The 25,933-nt window shown below is 42.5% G+C and overlaps 1 protein-coding gene across 1 annotated transcript in view; it reads right to left on the bottom strand.

Moving 5' to 3' along the window:
- The window catches only part of AFF3 (ALF transcription elongation factor 3), a 424,912-nt gene that overhangs the window by 101,355 nt on the left and 297,624 nt on the right, over nucleotides 1-25,933 (bottom strand). The window contains exons 8-9 of the mRNA XM_061626864.1: nucleotides 17,879-17,930; nucleotides 14,369-14,371 (exon numbers count right to left, since the gene is read on the bottom strand). Of these exons, the coding sequence (XP_061482848.1) occupies nucleotides 14,369-14,371; nucleotides 17,879-17,930 (55 nt within the window). The remainder of the gene's footprint in view (nucleotides 1-14,368; nucleotides 14,372-17,878; nucleotides 17,931-25,933) is intronic.

Genomic DNA, 25,933 nt, shown 5'->3' with positions numbered 1-25,933 from the left:
AAAAAGACACCCTATTAAACTGATCCAAAAATTGAGACCAAACTAGAACATCGTCTCTCATATCCCTGGTAATTCTAACCCTATGATGAGGCCTGATGAGGCCCTTCATCAGGTCACAAATCCTGCACAAAAAAGCCCTACAAATTCCTCAAGCTCCCTAAGGGTCATCTTCTTGGCACCCCTCACGCTATCCACCCTGCGTTTCAAGTCTCTTAACTTAATCGCTGGTAAACAGCAAGCCTGTGCCACTGAGTCAAGGTCAATACCCAAAAAAGTAAGCATAGGCCCTCAGTTTTCTCCCTGGGCAAAGGCACCCCTAACTCCTTCACCACCTGTCCAAATGCCTACATCAGCTGACTACACTGCTGTAAGCCAGCAGGACTGGCAAAAAGGAAATCATTGAGATAATGCACTATAGCATTAGACCCAGCTCGCCTCCTGAAAGCCCACTCAAGGAATGTACTAAAGTCCTCAAAAGCTGAACATGAAATAGAAGACCCCATGGGCAGAGCTCGATTTATGTAAAACAAACCCTGAAATGAAACCCTAAAAAGATCAAATTCCAAAGGGTGGACTGGCAGGAGGCAGGACGCCGACTTGATAACACACTTACCCATAACAGTGCCTGGGCCAAAACGCCGAACCATAACAACTGCGCTGTCAAAGGAAGCATAACGTACCAAACACAAATGCTCAGGAATAGCATCATTCACGGACTGCCCCCTTGGGTAAGACAGGTGATAAATGAGGCAATATTATCCAGGATCTTTTTTAGGAACAATGCCCAGAGAGGATACCCTTAAAGTGGGCAAAGGAGGTAACAAAATGAACCCAGAACCCTTCCTTCAGCTACTTCCTTATCTATTTTCTCCTGCACCACTAGCTCCATTCCAACTACTGACTTCAGATTCCCCGACATGTACGGCCAATGCTGCCCAACAACTGGAATCCTAAAACCAAAACAACAACCTTCTTCCAAGTAAATCCTCCCACTTAGGATACTGATGGAGCAAAGGCAAAAGTCACCAAATATTAATTGGGGTAGGAGCCCGTACCTGAAGGCTGCCCTCCAGATCCAGGCTTCCACCCACTTCTGTAAATCCCTAAATCCCTGAGTTCTAGAGCAGCTGGCAAAGGGGTGGGAGCCAGCACAAATGGAACACTCATGTCTAATTTTACATGGGTTCCTGTTGCAGAAGCCCTCAGCACTGAACTCCTAACAGAGCAGGCGGGGTTGAACCCCCTGCCCCACGGACCCACGGGAAGGTGCCACAGTGGCAGACTTACCCAGGAAATCGGTATCACCCTGCAGAGGTCGAGCTGCAGTCATGAACTGCAACCACAACTCCAGGTCTTTCCTGTCCCATTGTAAATTCACAGCAACTGCCGCTGTCATTCTAACAGATTCACCATAAGCTAGCCAGCCACACTGACCCCATGAATTCAGTGTATGCCCTAAATATTATATCCAGGTATTTCACCAAAGCTGCCGCTCACATTGGCTGGCGCTGAATCACCCCCACAATAAATTAAGAATCCCGCCATCCAATTACCCTAGGATCTATTCACCTTTTTCTTTTTAAACTTTTCATTGTCTCTCATTCTGTTTCTCCTTCTCCTTCTGTATTCCCCCTTCCAAATCTGCTCCCTTGTCGCCAACAACAAATGGTGCCCCAGAGAAGCTGATGTCTCCCCAAATGGAAGCGCACCAGCCTGAACAGAAGACAACGGATCAGCATTAAGCTGGGCTACCCCTGCACCAGGAGTGCTCCTGTGGGTCCAAACCTGTTTACAAGCATCACTCATAGGTTGCTGTTGGGCAGAAGGGTAAACACCCCGTACACATACAGGAGGTACTGCCCCTGAGTAAGCCGTGTAAGGCCAGCCTTGAGCAGCTCCAGCTCCCCATGTTACAGCTCAAGGGCCCAAAGGCCACCCAGACATTCCCCACATATTACATGCAGCAACCTCCACATCAGACTCCCTGCCGCTTCCCCTTAGAATCACCCCTGCCCTTCTTTAGAGGCATGGTACCACAAACCCAGCTTACCTTCTTTCAAAAGACCAGCTCTAAATAGCTGCCTTCCAAAAGACCTTCTCAAAATGGCCACCCTCTGAATGAGCTTCCCAAAATGGCCACCCAAATTTACCTTTCCAAAATGGCCACCTTCCTACTACCTTCCCCAAATGGCTGCCCATGGAAGACCTTACCAAAATGGTTGTTGCTAACTGACCTCACCAAAATGGCCACCACTGAATGACCCTACCAAAATGGCAGCCACTGAATGACCTTACCAAAGTGGCTGCCCTTCCAAAAATGGCTGCCTTTAACAATTGCTACCTACTAGGCCCCAAAATGGCCACCTATCCCCACTCCACCTAAAATGGCTGGTGCAAAATGGATGCTGCACCCTAGGCCACAACTGGCTGCTGCACCAAAGAAAGGCCACAAAATTAAAAAGGGGCTGGTCACGCGGCCACACAATCATTGTCCAGACCCGAAAGCTGTCGATCCTGCTTTCCAGGCCCCTAGCAGGCCAGCTGGACCAGCTGGGCCACATAAGAGGCTGCAATATGGAGCAGGTCTGCCAGGCCTAGCCGAGACTCCCCAGCCCCCACTCCAAACCTTGCGGGCCTCTAAGAGCCCGCCAAAGATGCCGCCACAACTGTGCCACCACTCCTGATGATGCTGCCTCTCCGTCCAGGTCCTCTCTCTCATGCCCCGCCCACCACCAAAACAGGCCACCAGGCAAGACCCAAGCAGGTACCCAAGGTCCCTGGTGATCTGCTCCATCATCACACAAGGCTGGAAACAGGCCAAGGGAGGGTGGAGCAGGGCTTAAATGGCCACCCTGCCCCGTCCCCTGCACGACAAGGCATGCTTGGCCACACCTCAATCATGGGGCTTTGAAGCCACGCCAGGACTTATCCTGGAATTGGCTTTGAAGCCCTAGTAAAGAATCATGCATTCCAGTCTGTGCAACCATCATTTCCCTCAGCTTTTGCAGCATGCTAAGTTTAGCAGAGAGGAGCTTTGCTGATTTAACTGTAATAACTGGTTGACTTGTTGCTTTGTGTCTGTGTGTATGTGTGATTATGAATGTGTGTGTGAGAGAGATTGTGTTTGTGTATGTTAGGGATGTGCTAGAATTTCGCCTAGTTCAGATTTGTTACTGAATTTTCTATTAATTCACTTATTCTCTATTGTCGCAGATTAGAATTTTCCGTAGCTATTTTTGAAAACCTCTAAAATATTAATATCAAGAATAATTTTGTCAATCCTTTCAAAATATTAATATTAATATCAATATTTTTGTGAAGAAAAGAACCAGATTGGTAAAAACAGCAGCTAGTGGACAAAGAAGAAACTCAAATTGATACCGGCCTGTTAGGTCAATAGGATGTTTTGAACCAGCACTGGCCAATGGATCCCAACCCTACTGTGTGTGTGTGTGTGTGTGAGTGAGTGTGAGTACGTGTGTGAGTGAAAAAGAGTGTGTGTTCTAGTCAGCCAGCTGGCACCAGCATGTAGCACAGAAGGCAAGAAAATGAATGAGTGTGGAGTAAACTTGTGTGAGTCAAATAATAAAATATTATTATTCGGGGGGAGGGAAAGAATATATGGTGGTGGTTGGTGTAGTGAAATGTGTCTTTAGGTTAGATGCACAGCAAAGAAAGAGTTAACTTTCTCTAGAGAGTATTACACACCCTAGGGCAGCCTTTCCCAACCAGTGTGCCTCCAGTTGTTGTTGGACATCCCATCTTTCCTGACCATTGGCAATGCTGGCTGAGGCTGATGGGAGTTGTGGTCCAACAACATCTGGAGGCACACTGGTTGGGAAAGGCTGCCCTAGGGGGAGCTAGACAGATTTAGTTACTGGAGTTAGTGAGTCAGTGTTGTGTGTGCTGGGTGAAGTGTAGTACAGAACAAGTTGAGATGCTTTACTGTTTAAGAATTATTAAATAAAGAAGCTCTATTTTATCCTCGGTCTCATCCTGATCAATATAACACTGTGTCAGAAGTTAAGAAATCCTCATAGTGTATCCAGAGTAGCAGAGCTCCTGGGACAACTGGGGAAAAAAGAAAGGAAAGCAATGGCAAAGTTTTCCCCACCAGAGACCCTTGATTTCACTAGGCCTGCAGCATGGCCAGATTGGAAGCAGAGGTTTTCCAGATACTGTATTGCTACAAAACTGAATGGAGAGAAGGAAGAAATTCAGGTATGCTCCTTGATTTATGCCAGGTGCCAGCAAGCAGAGCAGATATTTAAATCATTTGAGTTTGCTGCTGCAGTGGGCCAGGATAACTATCTCCTAGTCCTGAGGAACTTTGATGAATATTTTGTGCCAAAGAAAAATCTCATTCATGAGAGGGCATGCTTTCACTAGAGACATCAGAAACCAGGGGAATCTGCAGAGGCCTACATAAGATGGCTGCATGAGAAATCTGATGAATGTGCTTTTGGGGACACCGGGAGTGAAATGCTCAGAGTCCGATTGGTAGTGGGAATTTTGGATAAAGACCTGTCCCAGAAGCTGCAGATGGAATCCAGTCTCACTTTGGAGAGGGCTGTGGAGATTACAAGAAACTCAGAGCTTATAAAAGGCCAGGTCCAAGAACAGGGTGCTTTAAAAGGGCTGCAAGAAATAGCCAAGAAACCCCTGCAGAAATGGAAACCCCAAACTCCAAAACACCAGAAACAAATATACAGCCAAATATCTAATGCTCAAACAAAAGCCCCTAGATGCACAAGATGTGGGAAAGGGCATACACAAAGAGCAGTCTGTCTTGCAAAGGCTGCAGAATGCCACAAATGTAAGAAGATAGGTCATTTTGCTGCTGTGTGCTGCACTAGAACGGTGAGTGAAATTGTGGAGTAGCAGAAAAGTCAAGAACAATTTTTTTCTGGGTCCAGTCACATGGGTGGAAAATTCCACAGATCCTTAGGAAGTATCACTACAAATCAGTGGGCTTTCAATAAAGTTTAAAATGGACACTGCTGCAGATGTTAGCATAATTTCTGAGTCTGTTTACAAGTCTTTTTCTAACCTGCCTAGTCTCCAGCAAACAACAGCAGTTTTAACTGGTCCTGGAGGACAGAATCTAAATTGCATGGGATACTTCATAGCAAGAATCTGCTATAGAGACAATGACTATGACTTTAAGGTCTATGTGATCTGTGCAAAGATGTTGCAACTATTATGAGGTTGGTGCAAAGGTTAGATGAGCTTTCCACAGAAATTCCTAACACAGTTGGAGCTTTGAAGACACCACCAGTACAAATAAGGCTCAAAGAAGGGGTTGTACCTTATGCTATTCACACTGTCAGAACAATACCAATTCCACTGCTACCCAAAATAAAGGCAGAACAGGATAGAATGGTTCACTGTGGAGTCATAGAACCTATCACAGAACCTGATTGGTGTGCACCAATGGTTCCAGTACCAAAAAAGGATGGAACAGTACGCATATGTGTGGATCTAAAAAAACTAAATAAAGCTGTCAAGCGGGAAAAGTACATTCTTCCTACTATGGATGATATCCTGCCACAGTTAGCTGGTGCCTGTGTATTTTCATTGCTTGATACTGCAAGTGGATTCTGGCAGTTCCGCCTAGCTGCCGACACTGCTAAATTGACTACATTCATCACTCCGTTTGGGAGATACTTTTTCAGGGGATTGCCATTTGGAATTTCAAGTGCACCTAAGCTGTTTCAGAGAGAAATGTTGGAGCTGTTACAACACCTGGAAGGCGTTTCAGTGTTCATGGACAATGTGTTGGTTTATGGTGCCACAATGGCAGAACATGATGAAACACCGGCCAAAGTCTTAGCAACAGTAAAGGCAGCAGGGTTAACACTCAACAGCAGCAAATGCATCTTATGCCAGAAAGACTTTACATATCTTGGACACTGCATAAATGAGCATGGTGTAAGTCCAAATCCTAAGAAAGTAGAAGCCATTTCCACAATCAAACCTCCAGACTCCATCACAGGACTGAAAAGATTTTGGGGCATGGTACATTATTTAGGACGCTTCTTGCCAAATTTGGCAGAGAAACTACACCCATTAAAGACACTTTTGAAAGCAGACAGCACATGGTGCTGGGGTTCAAGCCAAGAAAAGGCCTTCTCAACAGTGAAAATCTCTTAACAAAGGCTCCAGCACTTGCTTACTATGAAGTTAACCGGAAGACCATAGCGAGTGCTGATGCCAGCAGTTATGCCCTGGGAGGAATACTACTCCAAAATCATGATGGAGAGTTCAAACAAGTGGCCTGTTGCTCAAGAACACTAACAGAAGCTGAGACCCAATACGCTCAGATAGAAAAGGAATGTCTAGCTGCTTTGGGGGCTTATGAAAAATTCTCAAAATACCTCTATGGGCTAGAATTATTTACACTCTATACAGACAATAAACCCTTGGTACCACTGATAAATTGCAAAGATCTGGATCCAGTACCAATACGATGTCAGCGACTCCTTTTATGCATGATGAGGTACAATCAAGCAGAATACAGACAAGGCAAGACTCTTGTTGTAGCAGACACACTGTCAAGAAATCCACTGGAAACTCCAGACCCTGAAACAACTCAGTTGATTGAGGAAATCTATGTAAATCTTCTACAAGCTTCTAAACCAATATCTACCACACTCCTTCAATGCATTCAAGCAGCTACCAGCACTGACCCAGACCTTTCAATGGTGCTGAAATTTGTCAGAACTGGTTGGCCATTGTACACATCTGAAGTGACAACTAACCTTAAACCTTTCTTTGGCCTGGCAACCAAGAGGTCTTCTGTATCTTTAAAAGTTGTGCAAGGGGAAGGGAGAATTCCACCTTGTGGTTTTTCCCATTAGAGTTGCAAGAACACCTGCACTTGGCTGACTCTCTCTTCCCCTAAAGATACGGGATCAGTCTCAGGCCATGAATATGGCAACCCTACACTGAACCCAATGGAGCTTACTTCTGAGTAGACATTATTGGATTGCAACCTAAGTTGCTAAGTATTTGTACAACTGCAATGCTTAAGTGTCTACAGTATCTCTGTGAGGAAGAAAGGAGGGAGAAAATCTGACCTTCTTTGCCCCTCCCATGTGACCTTCTTGGCTGCCAAGAAGCTCCAGCAAGTCTAATGGATACCAGCCACCACTGCCAGGTGCTTATTTTGCATAATTTATTATAAGCACAGAATTTCAGTGTCCTTATTGTGAAATATTCACTTGACCTTTTCTCAATTAAGTACATTCAAATCAAGGCTCTTTGTGTTGTACACACAGCATTACACAGCTTGTCTCTGCACTGTTTCCTTTGGGCAAGGGCATCCAGCAATAGACACACAAGGAGGCTTTTAAAAACAACAAGCATCTGCTGCAAAGGGCAGTGGCTGCTGAGATCGCTATATACAATCATTAAACCATCTTCTATTAAAATCTTGTTAGTCAATTTTAGATGCACTACAACTAAGACACTATTAATGAAAGCTGTCATAGTCAATCTAGCTTTGCAATGTTGAGTTCTAAAATACTTTAAGTTTGGGAGTTACATCAGATAATATGACCTTAAGGAAGGCTAAGGTTCAGGTGATGGGGTAATTTTAGTGTCCCCTGAAATATTTCGGCTATACTTTATTTAAAAAACCAAGTTAATGGTATTGCTTAAATGAAACGTAGTTTGATGATGTGTGATTCTTTTTAAAAAAACACTTTAAATAGCAGTCTTGTGTGTGTTTGATCAGGATTCGGATGGTGGCATATGAGGAGGGTTTTTAAAAACTGGATTCCAATTCCCAACAAACATTGCCCCCACTGAATCTGCTTTTAGCCTGGGCGAGAAAATGCCATTGCCACCAAATAGTAGTTCCTATGCCAAATAAAAGCTTGGGGGTGGAACACAGCAGCGAAGAGGGTTAAAAAAACCCTCCCTTTGCTGTGGTCCTGATCCTTATTGGCTTCCCTACAGCAGTAATTCAACAACAACAATAAAAAAGAATAATGCAACATCAACTATGCCTTTAGCTTAATGCTTAGTTTGGTTCTTATTCCACATTATTTTGGTATCTTGTTTCTATATTATTCTGCTTCTATCCTTTATAGGAATGTATGTTAATAGAAAATTAGGTGCTCTTACCTGGGGCTTAGGGATATACGAAGGCAGCAATTTCTGTTCTAACCTGTCTTTGTCACAATCAGAACTATTTCCATTCCATTGCAAACATGCTATTAATCTCGCTGTCCACCATTTAACATAATTTATGTAATTATTTATGTAATTTATGTAAATAATGAATTTAACGCCACTAATAACATAATTATTTCCACATCATTCATTTCAATGTAAAGGAAATGTCAAAACAATGTAAAAATGTCATTAGTTTTGTTGCGGGCTTTGAAAAACAAAAACAATGCTGTGAGCAAATACTGATCATGGATTTATTTCCATTCCAGATCTGGGATGAAAATGCAAACAGCTGCAATTTCCGCATCTGTTTCCTACAGAACTCTCCAACATGTCTACTGGGGTTAGTGGCCATTTTCCTTGTTGGTGCATACCATCCTTCTGCTGATTCAGGCTACCTCTAAATACTTCCCACTTTTGCCTGAGAATTTTGTGCTTGTTGCCATCATTCATCCCTGTTGCTACCTTCTTCTTTCCTCTTTGTCTCCTTGGTCCTGTCTAGGGATGGGATCTGTGCCTCTTTGAAAGCATCCCGTCAATCCAACAGGCACTACTGATTTGAGTTCGTTCTTTGTCCACTTTCTGATGCTTTTACTGATCTGATTTTTCCCATCTCCAGAAATATTGATATTAATATTTTCTTTGAAAAATATTGATACTGATATTGATATTTCTTTCAAAATATTGGTATTTTGAAAGGAAATATCCATAAATGAAAGAAAATATCAGTATTTTGAAAGAAATAAAATATTGATAATTTGAAAGAAAATATTTATTTATTTATTACATTTATATACTGCCCCATAGCCGAAGCCCTCTGGGCGGTTTACAGCAATTAAAAACAATAAAAACAAATATACAAATTTTAAAACACAAAAACAATTTTAAAACACAATTTAAAAAAAATTAAAAACAATTTAAAAACACATGCTAAAATGCCTGGGAGAAGAGGAAAGTCTTGACCTGGCGCCGAAAAGGTAACAGTGTTGGCTCCAGGCGCACCTGATCAGGAAGATCATTTCATAATTTGGGGGCCACCACTGAGCTTCCCTCGGAGTAGGCACCCGGATAAAGGAAAGGAAAGCAGTTTTGCTGCCGCCTCCTTCTCCACAGGTCAGTTTTCACATTAGCAAGCAAGCAGAGATTGGCTGAGGATGAAAGTAACTTTTAGTGCTCCCCCACTTCCTCCTCAAGTCAACGTGGTTGAGACTTGGCTTTTTCCCTCCTGTTTTGGAGTTTGGATCATTGGAGTGGTGGGGAGTGGCAGAGAGTGAGAAGAGAGCAAGAGAGAGCACTATAATGCTGTGCTGTGCTACGCTGTGAGTAAAAATATTACAAGAACAATATATTCGAGGGAATATTCGAGATGGAGAAAACAAGTGTGGGGGGAAAGCCACTGAAGTTTGGAGCAAACAGGATCACTCTGCAAAGATGGCAAATATGCAGACCTCTGAAAAATCCAGTGCTAAATCTGAATTCAGTGGAATACTTGTCAATCCCTAGTCCTGCCTGACTAGTTCCTTCCATCCACGTATTCTGTCCTTTCAACCATTGATATCCTCACCTCATTTTGAGAGGGAGCCTGATTCTACCATCTCTTCCATTCCACATGCAATATTATGCTGGCAATTTATCCTATTTTTACCATATCTAAAGAAGGTTCAACATCCAATGATACAATCTGAAAACTCCTTTATCTTTGTAAACTTGTATGTATCTGTCTGTTTGTGAAAATATATAACCAAACCTGAATTCAAGAAGGTCCATTTAATATCAATACTGTATTATTGTTGCTGAAAAAGAACTTCCCCATGGCCAGAATTTGCATTTCATCAGTTATTTATTTTATTTAAAAATATTTTATATTGCTTTTCATTTAAACATTACAAAGTGGCGTACAGTACAAAAAAAGTGGTATATAGTGCAATAACACCAACGCCTATGCAATAACCATGAAAAGAGTAAAACCAAAGCAAACAGACTAAGAACGGACAAGTAATAATTTCCAGGAAAGGCTTAAGCAGAGCTTGAAAGATTACTTTTAAAAAGTAATAAATTACAGTTACAATTACATGGCCCATAAAAGTAGTAATTACAGTTACAATTGCTCTGAAAGTAACTTATTACTTTGCTTTTTCTCAAAAGTAATCACTATAGTTACATTTCAGTTACTTTTTTAAAAAAAAAGCCTACAAGGTGCTGGCCTTGGCTGCTGCACATCTAAGTAGCCTAAAACAACATTAAAAATAAACACACACATCCAGAGGTAGTAGAATAATTCTTTTTATCCGTAAGATAGCAATGGTGGTCTCTCCATTGGTAAGAGAGGTGGGGAGGGAGGCAGAGGCCACTACTCAGATCTGCACATCACACCAAGTGCAACCCCCCCCCTCAGCCAGCAAGCATAATCTCTGTCACTTCACCACCTCCCGGACCCTGCTCTGCCACCAACTAAGGGACACTCACCCAAGCAAACATTTTCCCCTGAGATGCAAAATAGTTACAATACTGCAAGTGCAGCACAGTAGCCAGAGAGGGTGGTGGAGCCCACTTCGTGTGTCAAGTGCAAACACAGTATTCTCTCTCTCTCTCTCTGTGTGTGTGTGTTTGTGTGTGATCTTGCACCTCAACAGTTCTTTATCTCCATTCTGCTGCTGCCTCCTTCTCCTCCTTTATCCATGTTCTTGCCCTCTGGCTCCTTTTTCCCTCCACTCCATTCTTCACCACCACCATCCATTTTTTTAAACAATTGTTTTCTCCACTCCAACCCATCTCACTCTCCACCTCCTCCCTCATCGCAAGAATATAGCAACCCCATGCAACTGAAACCTTAAGCGAGAGTATTCAGTCTTGACATGCCAAACTAAGTTCATCATACAGTCTGAATTGTCAAAGTACTTCCCAGAAAAATTTCTTTGCTCATTAAGTAATTGTTCTTGGACAGAGATAGCCTGGCCACAGTCATCCATGTTCTGGTAACCTCCAGGTTAGATGACTGTAGTACACTCTAGATGGGGCTGCCCTTGGAGATAGTTAACAGGCCTCCATTGAAACAAAATGCAGTAGCCAAAAAGTTGATTGGTACTGTTTAAGTAAGGTGAATAGCAAGCCCCTCCTGAAAATTTTGGAGATAGTTCTTCCCCCTCCCCCCATGATCATTCCAGAGGGTTTTATTTTGCTCCCAGTCACCCAAGTGTTCAGAAGTGTTCAGGCCACACTATGTAATATAGATTGAATGCACATATACAGGAGGATGAGGCAGAGCCCTGAGAATGAACTGAAGCACTTTAAACTGTAGGTAATTTTTTAAAAAAAAAAAATACACCCTGCATCAGAAAAAGCACAGCAAGGTACAGGCTAAACTAGAACATCTCCCCTTATGTTCTAATTTTCTTGATGCAGATTTTTTTTAATGTGAGAAAGCATTAAAATATATAACCCACCTGCAGTTTAAAGTGGTACAGTCTACTATACTAACTTTGGCTATGCGACTTTATTCTATTATATATACAGATCTGGCCAATGTTTATGCTACCATTGTACTCATTTTGTTCTCACATACACCACAACATTCTATTATATAAGCTTGTGTCTAGAACAAGGTACATTATAAACCCTTATGATACTTTATATTAAGGTTGAGAAAGGGCTTATAGAATAGTAGTGAGTGCTGCACCATGTTTTTATGAAAGTGGATTTTTGGCACAAAAGCTATTATTTGCCAACAGAGGTGAGAAGCAAACCACAAACCCTGCTGATCATTGCCTCCTTTAAAAGGGCCCCTGCTTTTTAAAAAGAGGCATTGCACAGAGGGATCCTCATCCATTCTCTATAAAACTCAAACCTAGAGATGGAGAGGGATGTGCTGCTTTCTGCTCATCGTCTCCATTAAAGTGACAACTGTTCATGTGGTCTATATGCATTCAACTTCCACCTGCAACATTCAGCTTCTAGCTGGAAAGGAAATGTCTTTGTATGATGCAAACATATAATATACACATCCAGGTTTTCCCTTACTGTGTGATCCATACGTCTTTTAAAAATTAAATGCATTGTTCACCATCCTGTGCAGCAAGAATATGTTATTTAGACCAGGGACAGCCAATATGATGCCTTCCAGGTGATTTCTATGACATCTCCCATCATCGAGCATTGGTCATGCTGGCTGGGGCTGATGGGAGCTGTAATCCACAACATCTAGAGGGCACCACATTGGTTACCCATGACTTAGACTTTCCTAATCTGATAAACCAGGGCAAACATTTCAAGTTATGGACAACCACCATTTCACTTGCATCACATCACTTGCCAGTGAATATAGGATTTTTGTGATGGTGCAACTGTTACAACCCTGAAGATTTTTGCAGAAAGATTAGATTTGCTGACTATTTCTGCCTAAGGAGTATATGAATTGATCTTGTTCCACCCAATAAAAGGCAGTGATGTGCCAATGGAGTTAATTGCCATAACTGTTAGATTTAATGCTCATTAACAGTGTCATGAAATACGGCTATTATGATAGATGATGAAATCACACAATATTTTAGTAATGGTAATAAAAAAATGTAAATTGAATACAACTGGTACCTAGTGATGTGACCATTTAAGAGAATTGTGAATATCAAGCAATTCAACATTGCAGGGTGATAAAAACCAAAATAATTTGTTTAAAATGATTGCTGCCCAAGCAACTGCTAATTTGAACTGTTCTAATAAACTGAATAACATATAGCACAGGGTTTAACTGGAGTTGTGATCAGCATGATTTATTTCTCATTGCTGATACAAAGTAGCAGCCTGTGTAGTTTGCAAATTGGTGACATTTAGGGTCAAATTAGACGTGACACCATTCACACAATTGTGAATGGCTTTTATAAAGCAAACTGCAAGTTTCAGCCCCCAATCCAGATTGGGACCTTGGTGCTGAAGGGGTAGGCGCTGGGGCTTCAATCCTTTGGTCCCTGTTGCAGTCCCAATACAGATAGCAGGTCCCATGCTTGCACTTTATTTGTAAAAAGACATTCACGCAATTAGGAATTTTGTGAAAGGCACAGTGCCTGCTTTGTCCTTTATTTAATACAGATGCTTAGGGTCTGTATTTCATTGTCTCTAAACATATTGTGAAGCTGATTTTTCAGAAAACCTATTCAGGAAAATAGCTCTGACCCAACCATAGCAGGGTAGGTGGGGTTTTTTTGGGGGGGGGTAAGACCCATGATTGGGTCACTTGAATGTTTTGCCTTGTCATGGCCACATAGTAAGATCATAGTTTACCACTTTGCAGAATACTTTTGAAATAAAGAGTGAGCTGTGAGGTAGTAAGCTATAGTCTCTCATGGCTTCAAAGTGAGCGAGGGAAAGAGAGTGGGGGTAGGGGCGGTAGGACGAGTGAGGGAGTGAGCAAGCAGGGGGGCTGAGCGAGCAGGGGCAAGAGACAGGGGGTGGGGGCGGTAGGATGAGTGAGGGAATGTGTGAGTGGGGGCAAGAGAGTGGGGGTGGGTGGGTGGGTGGGCGTTAGGACGAGTGAAGGAGTGAGCAAGCGGGGGGCTGAGCAAGCAGGGGCAAGAGAGTGGGAGTGGGGTGGTAGGATGAGTAAGGGAGTGTGTGACCGAGCGAGTGGGGGCAAGAGGGCGGGGGCGGTAGGACGAGTGAGGGAGTGTGCAAGCAGGGCCAAGAGAGCGGGGTGGGCAGGCCATAGGACAAGTGAGGGAGTGACCAAGCGAGCGGAGACAAGACAGCGGAGGTGGGGGTGGTAGGACAAGTGAGGGAGTGAGCGAGCAGGGGGGGTGGTAGGGCCAGTGTGCTAGCACACAGGCAGTCGGGGGAGGGCAAGTGACATCCAGAGTGGGTCTGGAGATCACCCCTGAAAGCTGGAAAGGTCTGGTAACCCTAACACACACACGCACACACACACACACACACACACACAGAGCTCCTCACCTCCATTCTGCTGCTGCCACCTCCTCCTCCATCCATGCCCTCAGGCTTTTTCCCTCCACTCCTTTCTTCTCCACCACTGTCCATTCTTGAAACAATATTTTTCTCTCTCTCTCCACTCAACACCGTCTGGCTCTCCACTTCCTCCCTCGTGCCTCTTAACACAGAGCATGAGGAAAGAGTGATGCTGCGCAGAACCCCAGTGTGAGGCCCATGTCTTTCATTCACCAGTCACAGCAGCAGAAAACTTCACCTGCTCCCCCCCAGAACGCCGGAAACGTTACAGTTGCAGCTGAAAAGTAATGAAATTACCACTTGTTCTGTTACAAGCAAAATGTAACGAAGTTACCCACTTGTTACTCAAAAAAGTAATAAATTACAAGTAACTCTCTTAAACTCTGGCCTTAAGAGAGTAAAAGAATTTATAGCAGGTGCCAAAATGCCAATGTGGGTATTGGTGGTTTTATAGAGAAACACAACAGAAGAGGCCCTTCCCCTAGTTGCATTTCCTAAGTGCCAATCCTGCATAGCTATTTCCAGCACTTGCATGGTTGCTTCCTGATGGGGCTGCTGGTTGTGGTATGGGAAACAACCACATGATCCAGGCAACATTTTGTGTCAAACCATGTATTTGTGTCTGTCTCTGTATGTGTATATATATAAAATTTATTAATCTATGAATTGCCTTTTATATCCTTCTTACACCAATTTACAAACATACCATAAAACAGCTAAAATAGTTTTTAAAACAGTATAAAACAAGAACTAAAATAGGTTTAAAAACAATACAAAATGACTATCTAAGGCTAGGGAAGAGATTTGCCCCCCCATCACTGATCTGCTCTGCTCTGCTCATCCCCCACATCATGGAGAAGGAGGAGGCAGGAAAGAAGGGCCCTCCCCGGGTGGAAGGACAGAGTGGCAGCCACAGCAAAAGCCTCCTCAGCAGGGCCAGAGTGTTTTGCTTTGTCATGGCCACATAGTAAGATCATAGTTTACCACTTTGCAGAATACTTTTGAAATAAAGAGTGAGCTGTGAGGTGGTAAGTTATAGTCTCTCATGACTTCAAAGTGAGCGAGGGAAAGAGAGTGGGGGTAGGGGTGACAGGATGAGTGAGGGAGTGAGCGAGCAGGGGGGCTGAGCGAGCTGGGGCAAGATTGTCAAAACAAAATGTCTACAATTGTTTCTGGAAAGTACAGACAGAGGCTGCCTGCCATATCTCAACAGGGATGCTGTTCAACAAAACAGGGGAAGCCACACTGAAAAACGTGCCCCAAGTTACTGGAGTTGATTTCTGATATTTTAGGAACTTGAAGGAGAAATTCTCCTGCAGAATGCAGTGACCTACTGGGTATATAAAATATAATGCGGTCTCTCAGATAAGATGGCTCTAAGCATCATATGTTAGTACCTAAACTGTGGACTTGACCCACTAGCAGATTGGCAGCAATTTGAATCCTGACCATGATGGCATAATGTGATGTGGGAAGATTATTTGGGATGTAACCATGCCATATCAACAACATATGAATTACACCTTGGGTAAGTGTTGTAGGTATTTGGCCATCATCTGTTGCTTCAGATCCTTGGTATCTCTGCCCATTGTGTTTAATTCTTATCTGCGCACAGCATGCACAGTGCATCCCTGATTGGCTATGAACAACTTGTTTCTTACACGCATGTACACTGCACTAGCAGGAAGCTCTTGATAAATTGGATGGCTACCCAGTGTATACCACAAAATAAAATATTTACTAATCTGCCCATTCAAAACTCCTGTTTATATATTCTCTTTCATTATTTCAATGGTGGGAACAGATCCCTGTGCAAAAAGCAATGCACACGTGGATCCAAATAATGTTCTAATGCATGTATGCTCTAAGATACATTTATTCATGCCAGCTCCTAAAAGGGTCATTTGGTACTTCAAAATCCTTTCCTTTCAGGGCAGACCAGGCAACAGTATTATAGCAGACAATACTTGAGATGATTGTTCACTTGATCTGCGTAGATCATAACACTGTAATACACATTTGCCATGGTTTTTCTATGCTATTAATTCAAAAGTTCTACAACACAGTCCTTTTTCTTTCACTTTCTTTCCATTTTGGAGCAATGTCTCTAAGGATGTGTTCTCGTTGCTTTTTTAGTTTCTATTTATACAATTTCACAATTTCTTTGGCAGATGCCAAGAGTACATACCAGGGTGTTGCCTTTTATGAATCCCAGGAGATGTGAGCGGCAAACAGACCTGATGAACTTTGGTTACATATTCCAGACAAGCACAATGACTCTTTTTATTCAGACTAAGCTGCTGAATGCAGATTGATTGACTCTGTGGGCAATAAATGTTCACAGCCACAAAACCTCAGTGGCAACCAACCTGATCCTGCAGAGAGAGAGAAAAACTGCCTACAAGACTGAGGTTGTAAAAATAAATTAGATTATTTTTCCACATATGTAAACTAGTCAGTCAAATTCTTTTACCATTGATTGACATGAATTCCAGAATTGACTTTTATTTCTTCCCTTAAAGGTTCTGCTTTCTGCTATAAAATGTTCCTATTCTAAAAATATAGAAAGCAAAGTAGAAAGGAAGAAGAAACAAAGGGATATCTGCATAATAGTTAGCAATCACTGCTTAATAGAATGCACCTAAGAATGATTTAAACTGCCCAGTGACCTCTATATTGAAGAACAGAGAATTGTAATGTGGATATTTCATGTGCCATTCCACACTTCAGGGAACTAAGAGGCAATAATCACCACAATTCAGTGCTCTGAACAATCTTAAGTATGGTTTTGACATCTCCATGACACAAAGCTTCAGACATTTTCTGGAAAAATGACAGCAAAATTATTGCTTTATGCATTATAAATCACAAAGGGAATTGGATCATTTTAACTTGCAGATTTATGTAAACTACCAAGTGGTCTGCTAATTGTGAGCTCTTCAGGTATTGACTGGGGATTAAAAAGGTACGTTTTTTTCAGTGTCAATGGAATTAAATACGCAAACAGGAAAATTTCTTTCCACACATTATATCTTTGAATAACTGCCTATAAATTAAAGCTATAATTTTAACATGCTAATTAAAATGAGGAAAATACATTTATGTAATTAAAATTAAGGGTCTGTCTAATGTGTGGATAATATAATTACAGCTTCATGATATATTATCAGCTCAACTTTGTTTTCTTCTGTTTCTATGGCTTCTTGAACTCTAAGCCTATTTATTTAATGTAACAACTTGAGAATCTTTTTATGCTACCACACATTCTCATCTTATAGTTATACTCTAAGTTTTTAAAACCTTGTGTTATTGTCTGGGCTTGTTTTCATGGGACATTCTGCAGTGTTTAAATTTCTAGAAAAAAGAGAGGCTGAGGCTATGAGCAAATAGCATTAGATGTCTATCCCTTATTGCAACCTATTCCAACTGGGCACCCTCTAGATGTTTCAGATGACAACCTCTATCAGCCCCAGCCAGCATGGCTATGGCTAGAGCAAAATCCCTCCACTTGATTTAGCAAAATGTCCACACACACACATGCACACACTGCAGCACCATACAACACAGCCTTCACTGTTCAGTCCAAGAGCTGCAACTTTATAGATAGAACAATGTGCATTGCTGATTGGACCTTCAGCTTTGTATGCAGTGTTTCTTCTGAAACAAAGAGAGTTATCGCATTACAAGCGCACCTTAACATTTATCATTAGATAATGCACTTTTCATATACACATTTTAGTTTTCTCACCTGGACATTTTCCTCTTCATCACTGCTCACCTTGAGATCATCTTCTAACATTCTGAAAAAAGAAAAATAGACAATCTACATTTAAGTTCAATATGACAATTCAGATATAGTCTAGACTAAAAAGCCTCTTAATTATGTAGCATAGGAACATAAGAAGAGCTTTGGTGAATCTGACCAAAGGTCCATCTAGATTTGGATTCAGGATGGGACTCTTGGGGCCCATGGGCCGGTGACCTTCAATGTCTGCTTATTCAAGTTCCCAGGACTCTCAGGCACACTAATCATAATCATAATAGTCACTTGCTACCCAAAGGTCTCCAAGTGACCTACAACACTGTTAAAAACAAAAACAAATATAAAATAAAACAATAAAAACAACAACACAGCATACTAATAACAGCATACTAACAACATCATCTCAGTCTATGGGATGGGTGGGGCTGCCAGTTGTATGACATGATTAGTTGGAGGAGGGGAAGAAGGACCAATAAGGGATAGAAGGGGAGAAGAAGGGCAAGTGGGGCCTGCTAGCATGCTACCAGACAGAGCTGACATAGGCAACATAAAAAATGTAAATGTACTGCCTTCAAGTTGATTCCGACTTATGGCAACCCTATGAATAGGGTTTTCATGAGGCTGAGAGGCAGTGACTGGCCCAAGGTCACCCAGTGAGGTTCATGGATATGTGGGGGTTCGAACCCTGGTCTCCCAGGTCATAGTCCAACACCTAGGCAACATAGGAGGGGTTAATTTATCATGGGGGTTGCCTGGGGAAGGACATTGTGCAAAGTGACTGGTAGTCGGGGTAGTGGTTCATGCAGTGCTTCTCTTGACAGGGTCAGGAATGCGAGAAGGAAGGGGTCTTTCCACCTTTTCTAGTGTGTAACACATTATTGATTTATTCATTAAATTGATATCCTAACCTTCCTCCCAAAGAACCCCAGGATGGCAACCACCACCACCACCATCAGCAGCAGCAGCAGCAGCAGCAGCAGCAATAGTATTTATATCTTGCTTTTCCCCCACAAAAGTGACTTATAGAAACATTAAAACCAAATACAAAACCAAGAATAAAACAGGACCCTAAAACTCTCCTTCATAGTATGTATAGAAGTGCAGAACCCACTCAACCCACACGTGCTGTTCCAGTGGGCTCCTCCTCCAGCTCCTGTGCTCCTGGCATCTATGACTGGATTCTGTGGCTAGAGGTAGGTGGGGTGGGGAGAAGAAAAATGCCTAATTTCATCAATTGTGTCCAAAGTTAATGTGTGCCTAAAATGTCTAAAGTGGATTAATCAGTTGCAAGAATACTATATACGCTCCTTCATGCCTCATCCCATTCCCATTACAACAGCTGTGTTGTCTGGATGAAAAGTGGAACTTTGATTATCTTCTCCCATAGCATCATTGAAACACAGCAAACCATGTGGTCATTTGGGAGAGATTCAACCCGTTACATTTACAGGCTGCTGGACAGTACTCTATTATTCTCTTCTTTAAAGGCTTGTGACACTCTGCTTTCTACAAAGGTACTAACCCCCTTAGGATCACACAGCCATCCTGTGGACACCAGAAGCAACCAGAAAATGTTATCTGTGCTAAAGATTAGCAGTAAGACTCACTCCTGCAGAGGGGAAGGAAAACGTTGTTACACTTCAGTAGTAATCAGACATCAACACTGAGAATTGCTGTCACAGAATATGTAAAGCAATGGCTAGAAAAATATAATTTCTAGTTGAAAGAAATTTGCATAAGAGACAAGAAAATAGTACAACACTTGATAACCCTGCATGAATTCATTTTTATTGCCACTGCTGTCATTTATCTCTTATGTCCAGAAGTGTAACTCCCTCCCAGTCAGTAGTGTAATGGCAAACCCAGAAGTACAGGGACCTTTCATGATAGTTATGCCATACCCCCTCAAAGCCACCCCCCCACTTGCTTGCTTGCTCTCCGTCATTATCTCCACACTCCTGTCTTTTCTGTATGTGCCTTCTCCCACAACAACAGCTGTCCCTAGGAGCAGATCAGCATGAAAGGGGAGTGTGTTGGCTATGAGAAGAGTCTTCTGAGTGGCTCACTCATCTTCTTTTCATTCTGATTGGCTCCAAACAGCAGGGAGGGACAAGGAAGCATGTTAGAAGACTCTACTTAGTGGCTAATGCACTTCCCTTTCATGCTGATTGTCTCGTAGGATGCTGGAGATATAGGGACCCTGCTCCCAAAAAACTAAGGAGTCTAAGACCCCCTGAGGCCCTGGATGACTATACCCCTGCTCCCAATCCAACTTTGAGGTGATTCTCACTTTACATGGCACCGCAAGAACTCTGATATTTGCTGTCATAAAGTGTGAAACAGATGCAAATTTCTAACTACACAGTAGACAGTACATGCTTCCTGTACATGTCCACTATGCCTCCCCAAGTATTTTGAAATGTATACTTCTTCTTGTTTTGTGTGCTTAACCATAGCGAACTTAGCTGAATGAGGTGTGGTTGGCGTGACTGGGTAGAAAGCCTACTCAGTGGTAGAATCATTTTTCTGGAATGCTCTCCTCAGAAAAGCTTACCTGACATATACATTGTCCTAACTTAGCACCTACATTGTTAACTTTTCAGTGCCAAACAAAGGGCTTTTTCTTATCCTGGGCTTTTAAAGAATGTTTAACCCTGATCTGGTATATTTTATTTGAATGGCAAAATAAAATCCAGTGAACTTGAAACAGTGGACAAGTACTAGTATTCCAATGATGCTACGCAGTGTGAACTGAAAATAGAAAACAGAGAAAGTTATAATACAGGTGGTGCACTTTGCCTCCCTGGGCTCCTTTGGGAGGAAAGGTGGGAGATAAATTTAATAAATACATAAATAAATAAATAAATATCATGAACATGTGGTTTCCTTGATTGTTAAAAAATATCTGCTCTGGGCTCCTGTTGGGAGGAAGGGCGGGATATAAATCAAATAATAAATAAATAAATAAATAAATCCTATTGGCTGGGGATGCCATTATTCTTTTGAAAGAATTTGTATGCATTTCGATTGTCAGTCAGATCAGCTAGTGTCAATAAATACTGAGTGGAAAAAATTCAGACTCTGTCTTTTAGTGTGAAAGGAACCACCTACTAGAAACTTTAAGAAAAGGTATGCCTCTGATATATATATATAAGATTAATCTTTTGAGACTTAAAGCAGAATCACATTCCTTTATCACATTAAGAAAAGGTATCTTAAGTTGTAAAATATAAATACTTCAAGAATAATGAGTGGACACATGTTTCAATCAGTTTTAGTCAAGTGAGATTTACTGCTCTTATCCTTTTCCCATCACATAACACATGATTAACCTTGCCCAATGCATATCTATACCCAAAGCTTGAATTTCATTTAGGACAATCTGCTAACACAATATAAATGAAACTGCCATTTAAAACAAGATCCTGTGGCAACTCTATCACTGAAATTGTTCCATATGCTAAAAATCTAATGTAAAATTTGCTGTTCATGTTCTGAAATAATATTGCATATTTTGTATTCCTAAATTCTAATATGGAAAACCGCAAATGAACTGAATATTATAAAAGTTAATTAAAACACTACAGATGTGATGTAGCTTGGCACAATTAGTGTTGATGTAAAGTAAATACAGCAACACATGATGTAATTAAAAACATACAACTGTAGAAAAACCAAGTTGCAGTCCACAGCAACAAAATTAGGAATTCCAGTAAAGAAAAACAAATAGCTGTACTTTTCTTCCTGGACTGAATCCATCTTCAATATTGTGCTTTTCCTTTCCAAGCCATTTAGGGTTGTTAAATGAACTGTTAAATTCCCATAATATTAATTATATCCAATGTACAGATTGCATTCTAAAATGCAATGCTGAGGAAGAGCCTGGGTCCATGTTGCACTCACCATGTCAGATAAGACGTACTACATGAGAGCTCTGCCTGCTAATAATTCTGAATGCTGTACCGCTAACAGGCAGAAAAAGTTAGAGATGGAAGAAAACACATACACAAGAAGAAGAAGCTGCTGGAGCTGATTTATTATTGATAACAACTCCCCTAGGAGTTGGAAAGAGTCTGGGAAAATTACCCACCGCTAAGCAGAAGCAGAAAAAAATGTAAGAAGAAAGGCCAACAGTGGCTTCCACTTGCTGTTCATTTACTCATTCTCTCCCCACAGCTCATCCCCAAGCTTCTTCTATCTTTCTGTGGGAGAGCCTTCAGTATTCTCAACAGGCTGAATTTGGCTACATGGAGCTAATTTTCATGTGGTGAGTATAATATGTAGCCAGGCTCTGACACAGTAGATATGTTCATATATCAGAATGTGAAATTAGTGATGGAGATGAATGCTGGAAATGGGTTGAGCCAGGTTTTCCCCCTCTGAATTCTGGTTTGAATCAAAATGGCCCAGGTTTTCTAAATTGGGGGAGGATTGGTCTTCTTCCTTGGGTTTTAAGATACCTCTCCTAATTCTAGAAAGTGGATTTTAAAAAAGTTATTCACAGTCAGTTACCAGCTACACTTCCCAGAGTTCTCAACAGTAATGCAGGCTCTAAGTATGTTCAGAAGTCTTCACTGGTAGAAAATGAGAAACAGAAACAGACCTCAGATTTCATCATCCCCTTCATCTGGTCTTTTCCTTTCTTTTCCCCTTGCTGCTTGGTATGTTTAGGAAAGGTGGGGAGAGGACAATCAATGGCTGATGAAAGAGCTGATGACAGGCAGAGCCCTCCTGGGCTGGGTTTCTGGGCATTGCCAACTGTTGAAAAAAGTCCATGCATCCTGAGTTTCCCAAAAATGTACCTTGCAGCAACAGTGACAGGATAGATCAGTTGTCCAGTGAAATACTTTAATTAGGTCCAAAGCATTCCCGACTGATGGCTGTCCAGCTGCCTCTTGAATGCCTCCAGTATCAGACAGCCCACTTCCTCTCTAGGTAATTGGTTCCATTGTCATATGGCTCTAACAGTTATGAAGTTTTTCCTGATATCCAGTCGAAATCTGGCTTCCTGCAACTTGAGCCCATTATTCCTTGTCCTGCACTCTGGGACGATCGAAAAGAGATCCCGGCCCTCTTCTGTGTGACGACGTTTCATGTACTTGAAGAGTGCTATCATATCTCCCCTCAGTCTTCTCTTCTCCAGGCTAAACATGCCCAGTTCTTTCAGTTTCTCCTCATAGGGCTTTGTTTCCAGGCCCCTGATCATCCTTGTTGCCCTCCTCTGAACTTGTTCCAGTTTGTCTGCATCCTTCTTGAAGTGCGGTGTCCTGAACTGGACGCAGTACTCAAGATGAGGCCTAGCCAGTGCCAAATAGAGGGGAACTAATACTTCACATGTTTTGGAAACCATACTTCTGTTAATGCAGCCTAAAGTAGCATTTGCCTTTTTTGTAGCCACATCACGCTATTGGCTGATATTCAGCTTGTGATCAACAACAATCCCAAGATCCTTCTCGCATGTAGTATTGCTGAGCCAAGTATCCCCCATCTTATAACTGTGCATTTGGTTTCTTTTTCCTAGGTATAGAACTTTGCATTTATCCCTGTTAAATTTCATTTTGTTTTCAGCCCAATGCTCCAGCCTATTAAGATCCCTTTGGATTTTGTTTCTGTCTTCCAAGGAATTAGCTATCCCTCCCAATTTTGTATCATCTGCAAATCTGATAAGCATTCCCTACACCCCCTCATCCAAGGCATTAATAAAAATGTTGAAGAGCACTGGGTCCAGAGCCAAGCCCTGCGGTACCCTACTGGTTACTCTCCCCAGTTTGAGAAGGAACCATTGATAAGCACTCTTTGAGTATGATTCTTTAGCCAACTGTGGATCCACCTGATAGTTGTTCCATCCACCCTACATTTAGCTAGGTTGCTAATCAGAATATCATGGGGCACTTTGTTAAAAGCTTTGCTGAAGTCGAGATATATTATGTTCACAGAATTTCCACAGTCTATGAGGGAGGTTACCTGATGAAAAAATGAAATAAGATTAGTCTGGCAGGATTTGTTCTTGATATATCCATGTTGGCTTCTAGTAATCACTGCATTGTTTTCAAGGTGCTTACAGATTGACTGCTTTATAACCTGCTCCACAATCTCCCTAGGTACTGATGTTAGGCTGACTGGTCTGTAGTTCCCAGGTTCCTCCTTTTTGCTCTTTTGGAAGATAAGGACAACATTAGCCCTCCTCCAGTCATCTGGCACTTCATCCATCCTCCACGATTTCACAAAGATAATAGACAGTAGTTCCGAGAGATCTTCAGCCAGTTCCTTCAATACTCCAGGATGCAGTTCATCACGCCCTGGAGATTTGAACTCATTCAAAGATATTAGGTGTTCCTTGACCATTTGTCTCAAGCTACAATGCTGCCCCTTCAACTTCACATTTGCCAGGAGGGTCATAGACCCTGTTTTTGGGAGAGGACTAAACCAAAGAAGAAATTGAGCACTTCTGTGTTTTCTTTGTCATCTGTTATCATTTTGTCATCCACATCAAGCAGCTGTACCACCATTTCTTTTCTCTGTATTTTATTATGGGTATACCTGAAGAAATCTTTTTTGTTGCTTTTGGCATCTCTCACTAACCTCAGCTCATTCTCAGCTTTAGCTTTCCTGACACCATCTCTGTAATTCCCTGCTACCTATCTGTACTTGTCCTTTGAGGCCTGGCCTTCCTTCCACTATCTGTATGTGTCCTCCTTTGTTTTAGGTCATCTCTAAGCTTTCTGTGAAGCCACATTCCCTTCTTCTGCTGTCTTCCTCCTTTTTTCCTTGATGGAATTGTTTGCCATTGTGCCTTTAGAATTTCCTTTTTTATAAACTCCCACCCAACCTGGACTACTTTTCTCATCAAGGTCACTTGCCATGGAACCTTACCTTTGTTATGAGTTTATTAAAATCACTATCCTAAAGTCCAGGGTATATGTATGGCTATTATCAGCTTTTGCTGCCTTTAAAATCAAGAACTTGAGTATAGTGTGGTCACTTTCCCCCAGAGTTCCTGTAACTGCCACTTCATCCACCAGTCATCCCTATTGGTTAGAAGCAAGTCAAGGGTAGTTGATCCTCTAGTTGCTTCCTCCACTTTCTGAAGGAGAAGGTTATTTCCAACACAAGTCAGGAATTTCTTGGAGGGGCCATGTTTGGCACACACGTCCCCTTGCCATGCTCCTCGCCCCGCCTGCGTCCAAGAGGCTTGGGGCTTCCTCTGCTCAGGCGACGGCTGCCTTCGCACCCTGGGCACGTGCCATCTGAGTCCTCCCCCAGAAACACGGGATATGGGCTGCTTTTTGCTGCCCTTTAGTAGCTCTCTGCAGTGGTCCCTGCACCCTTCGAGTTTACCTCCCTCTCTGGCCTGGCTTGCATGCAAGGTGGGGAGAGAGAAGAGGCAGAGCTGTGGGGGGTGTTGTTTAAATACTTTCTTACCATAAGAGGGAGTTGGGACCCGGAGCTTTTCCAGTTAATCACACAACAAAACTTGGCTGATCACAATTAAAAGCAGTTCTGCTCACCCTGTCTCCTCTATTGACTGGCTGGGCATCTCCTCTTCATGTCCACTGGCAACCATTGGGGTAGTGCAAAAAAAGCCCCAAACTGCCCATGTGGACCAACCAGATTTTGCTACTCGGACTCTTTCTTCAGTCCATCATCGCCATCCCTTTGGCAGAGTCCTACAACTGGGGGCAGTGGACATCTTCGAGGCACCCAACATCATCACAGGCGAGCTGCCCCCCAAACCTGATGATGACGAGCTGGCCGCCAAGCGCCTGGGCATTGAGAACATGGGTGCCGTCAGCGCCTCCTCCGCCACCGCCAATGGCTCCCCCCTTGACGGCAAGGGCAGCCGCTGGAAGAGGCTCTAGCTGCAAATGTGGGCGCTCTTTGAGGACCCCTATTCTTCCCGAGCTGCCAGGGCTTCTGATAATCTGATACCCTAAGATGCAGCTTACTTAGCTTGTGAGTAAATCCAGCACTGGCCATCTGCTACCCCATGTCTTACTATCTGAGCAACACCGAGCTCTTCGCTGAGTGCCTCGCCCTCGA

The sequence above is a fragment of the Rhineura floridana genome, chromosome 5 (assembly GCF_030035675.1).
Source record: "Rhineura floridana isolate rRhiFlo1 chromosome 5, rRhiFlo1.hap2, whole genome shotgun sequence".
Classification (NCBI taxonomy): domain Eukaryota; kingdom Metazoa; phylum Chordata; class Lepidosauria; order Squamata; family Rhineuridae; genus Rhineura; species Rhineura floridana.
The sequence above is the reverse complement of the archived record's forward strand: the minus strand, read 5'-3'. Positions and strand labels throughout refer to the sequence as shown.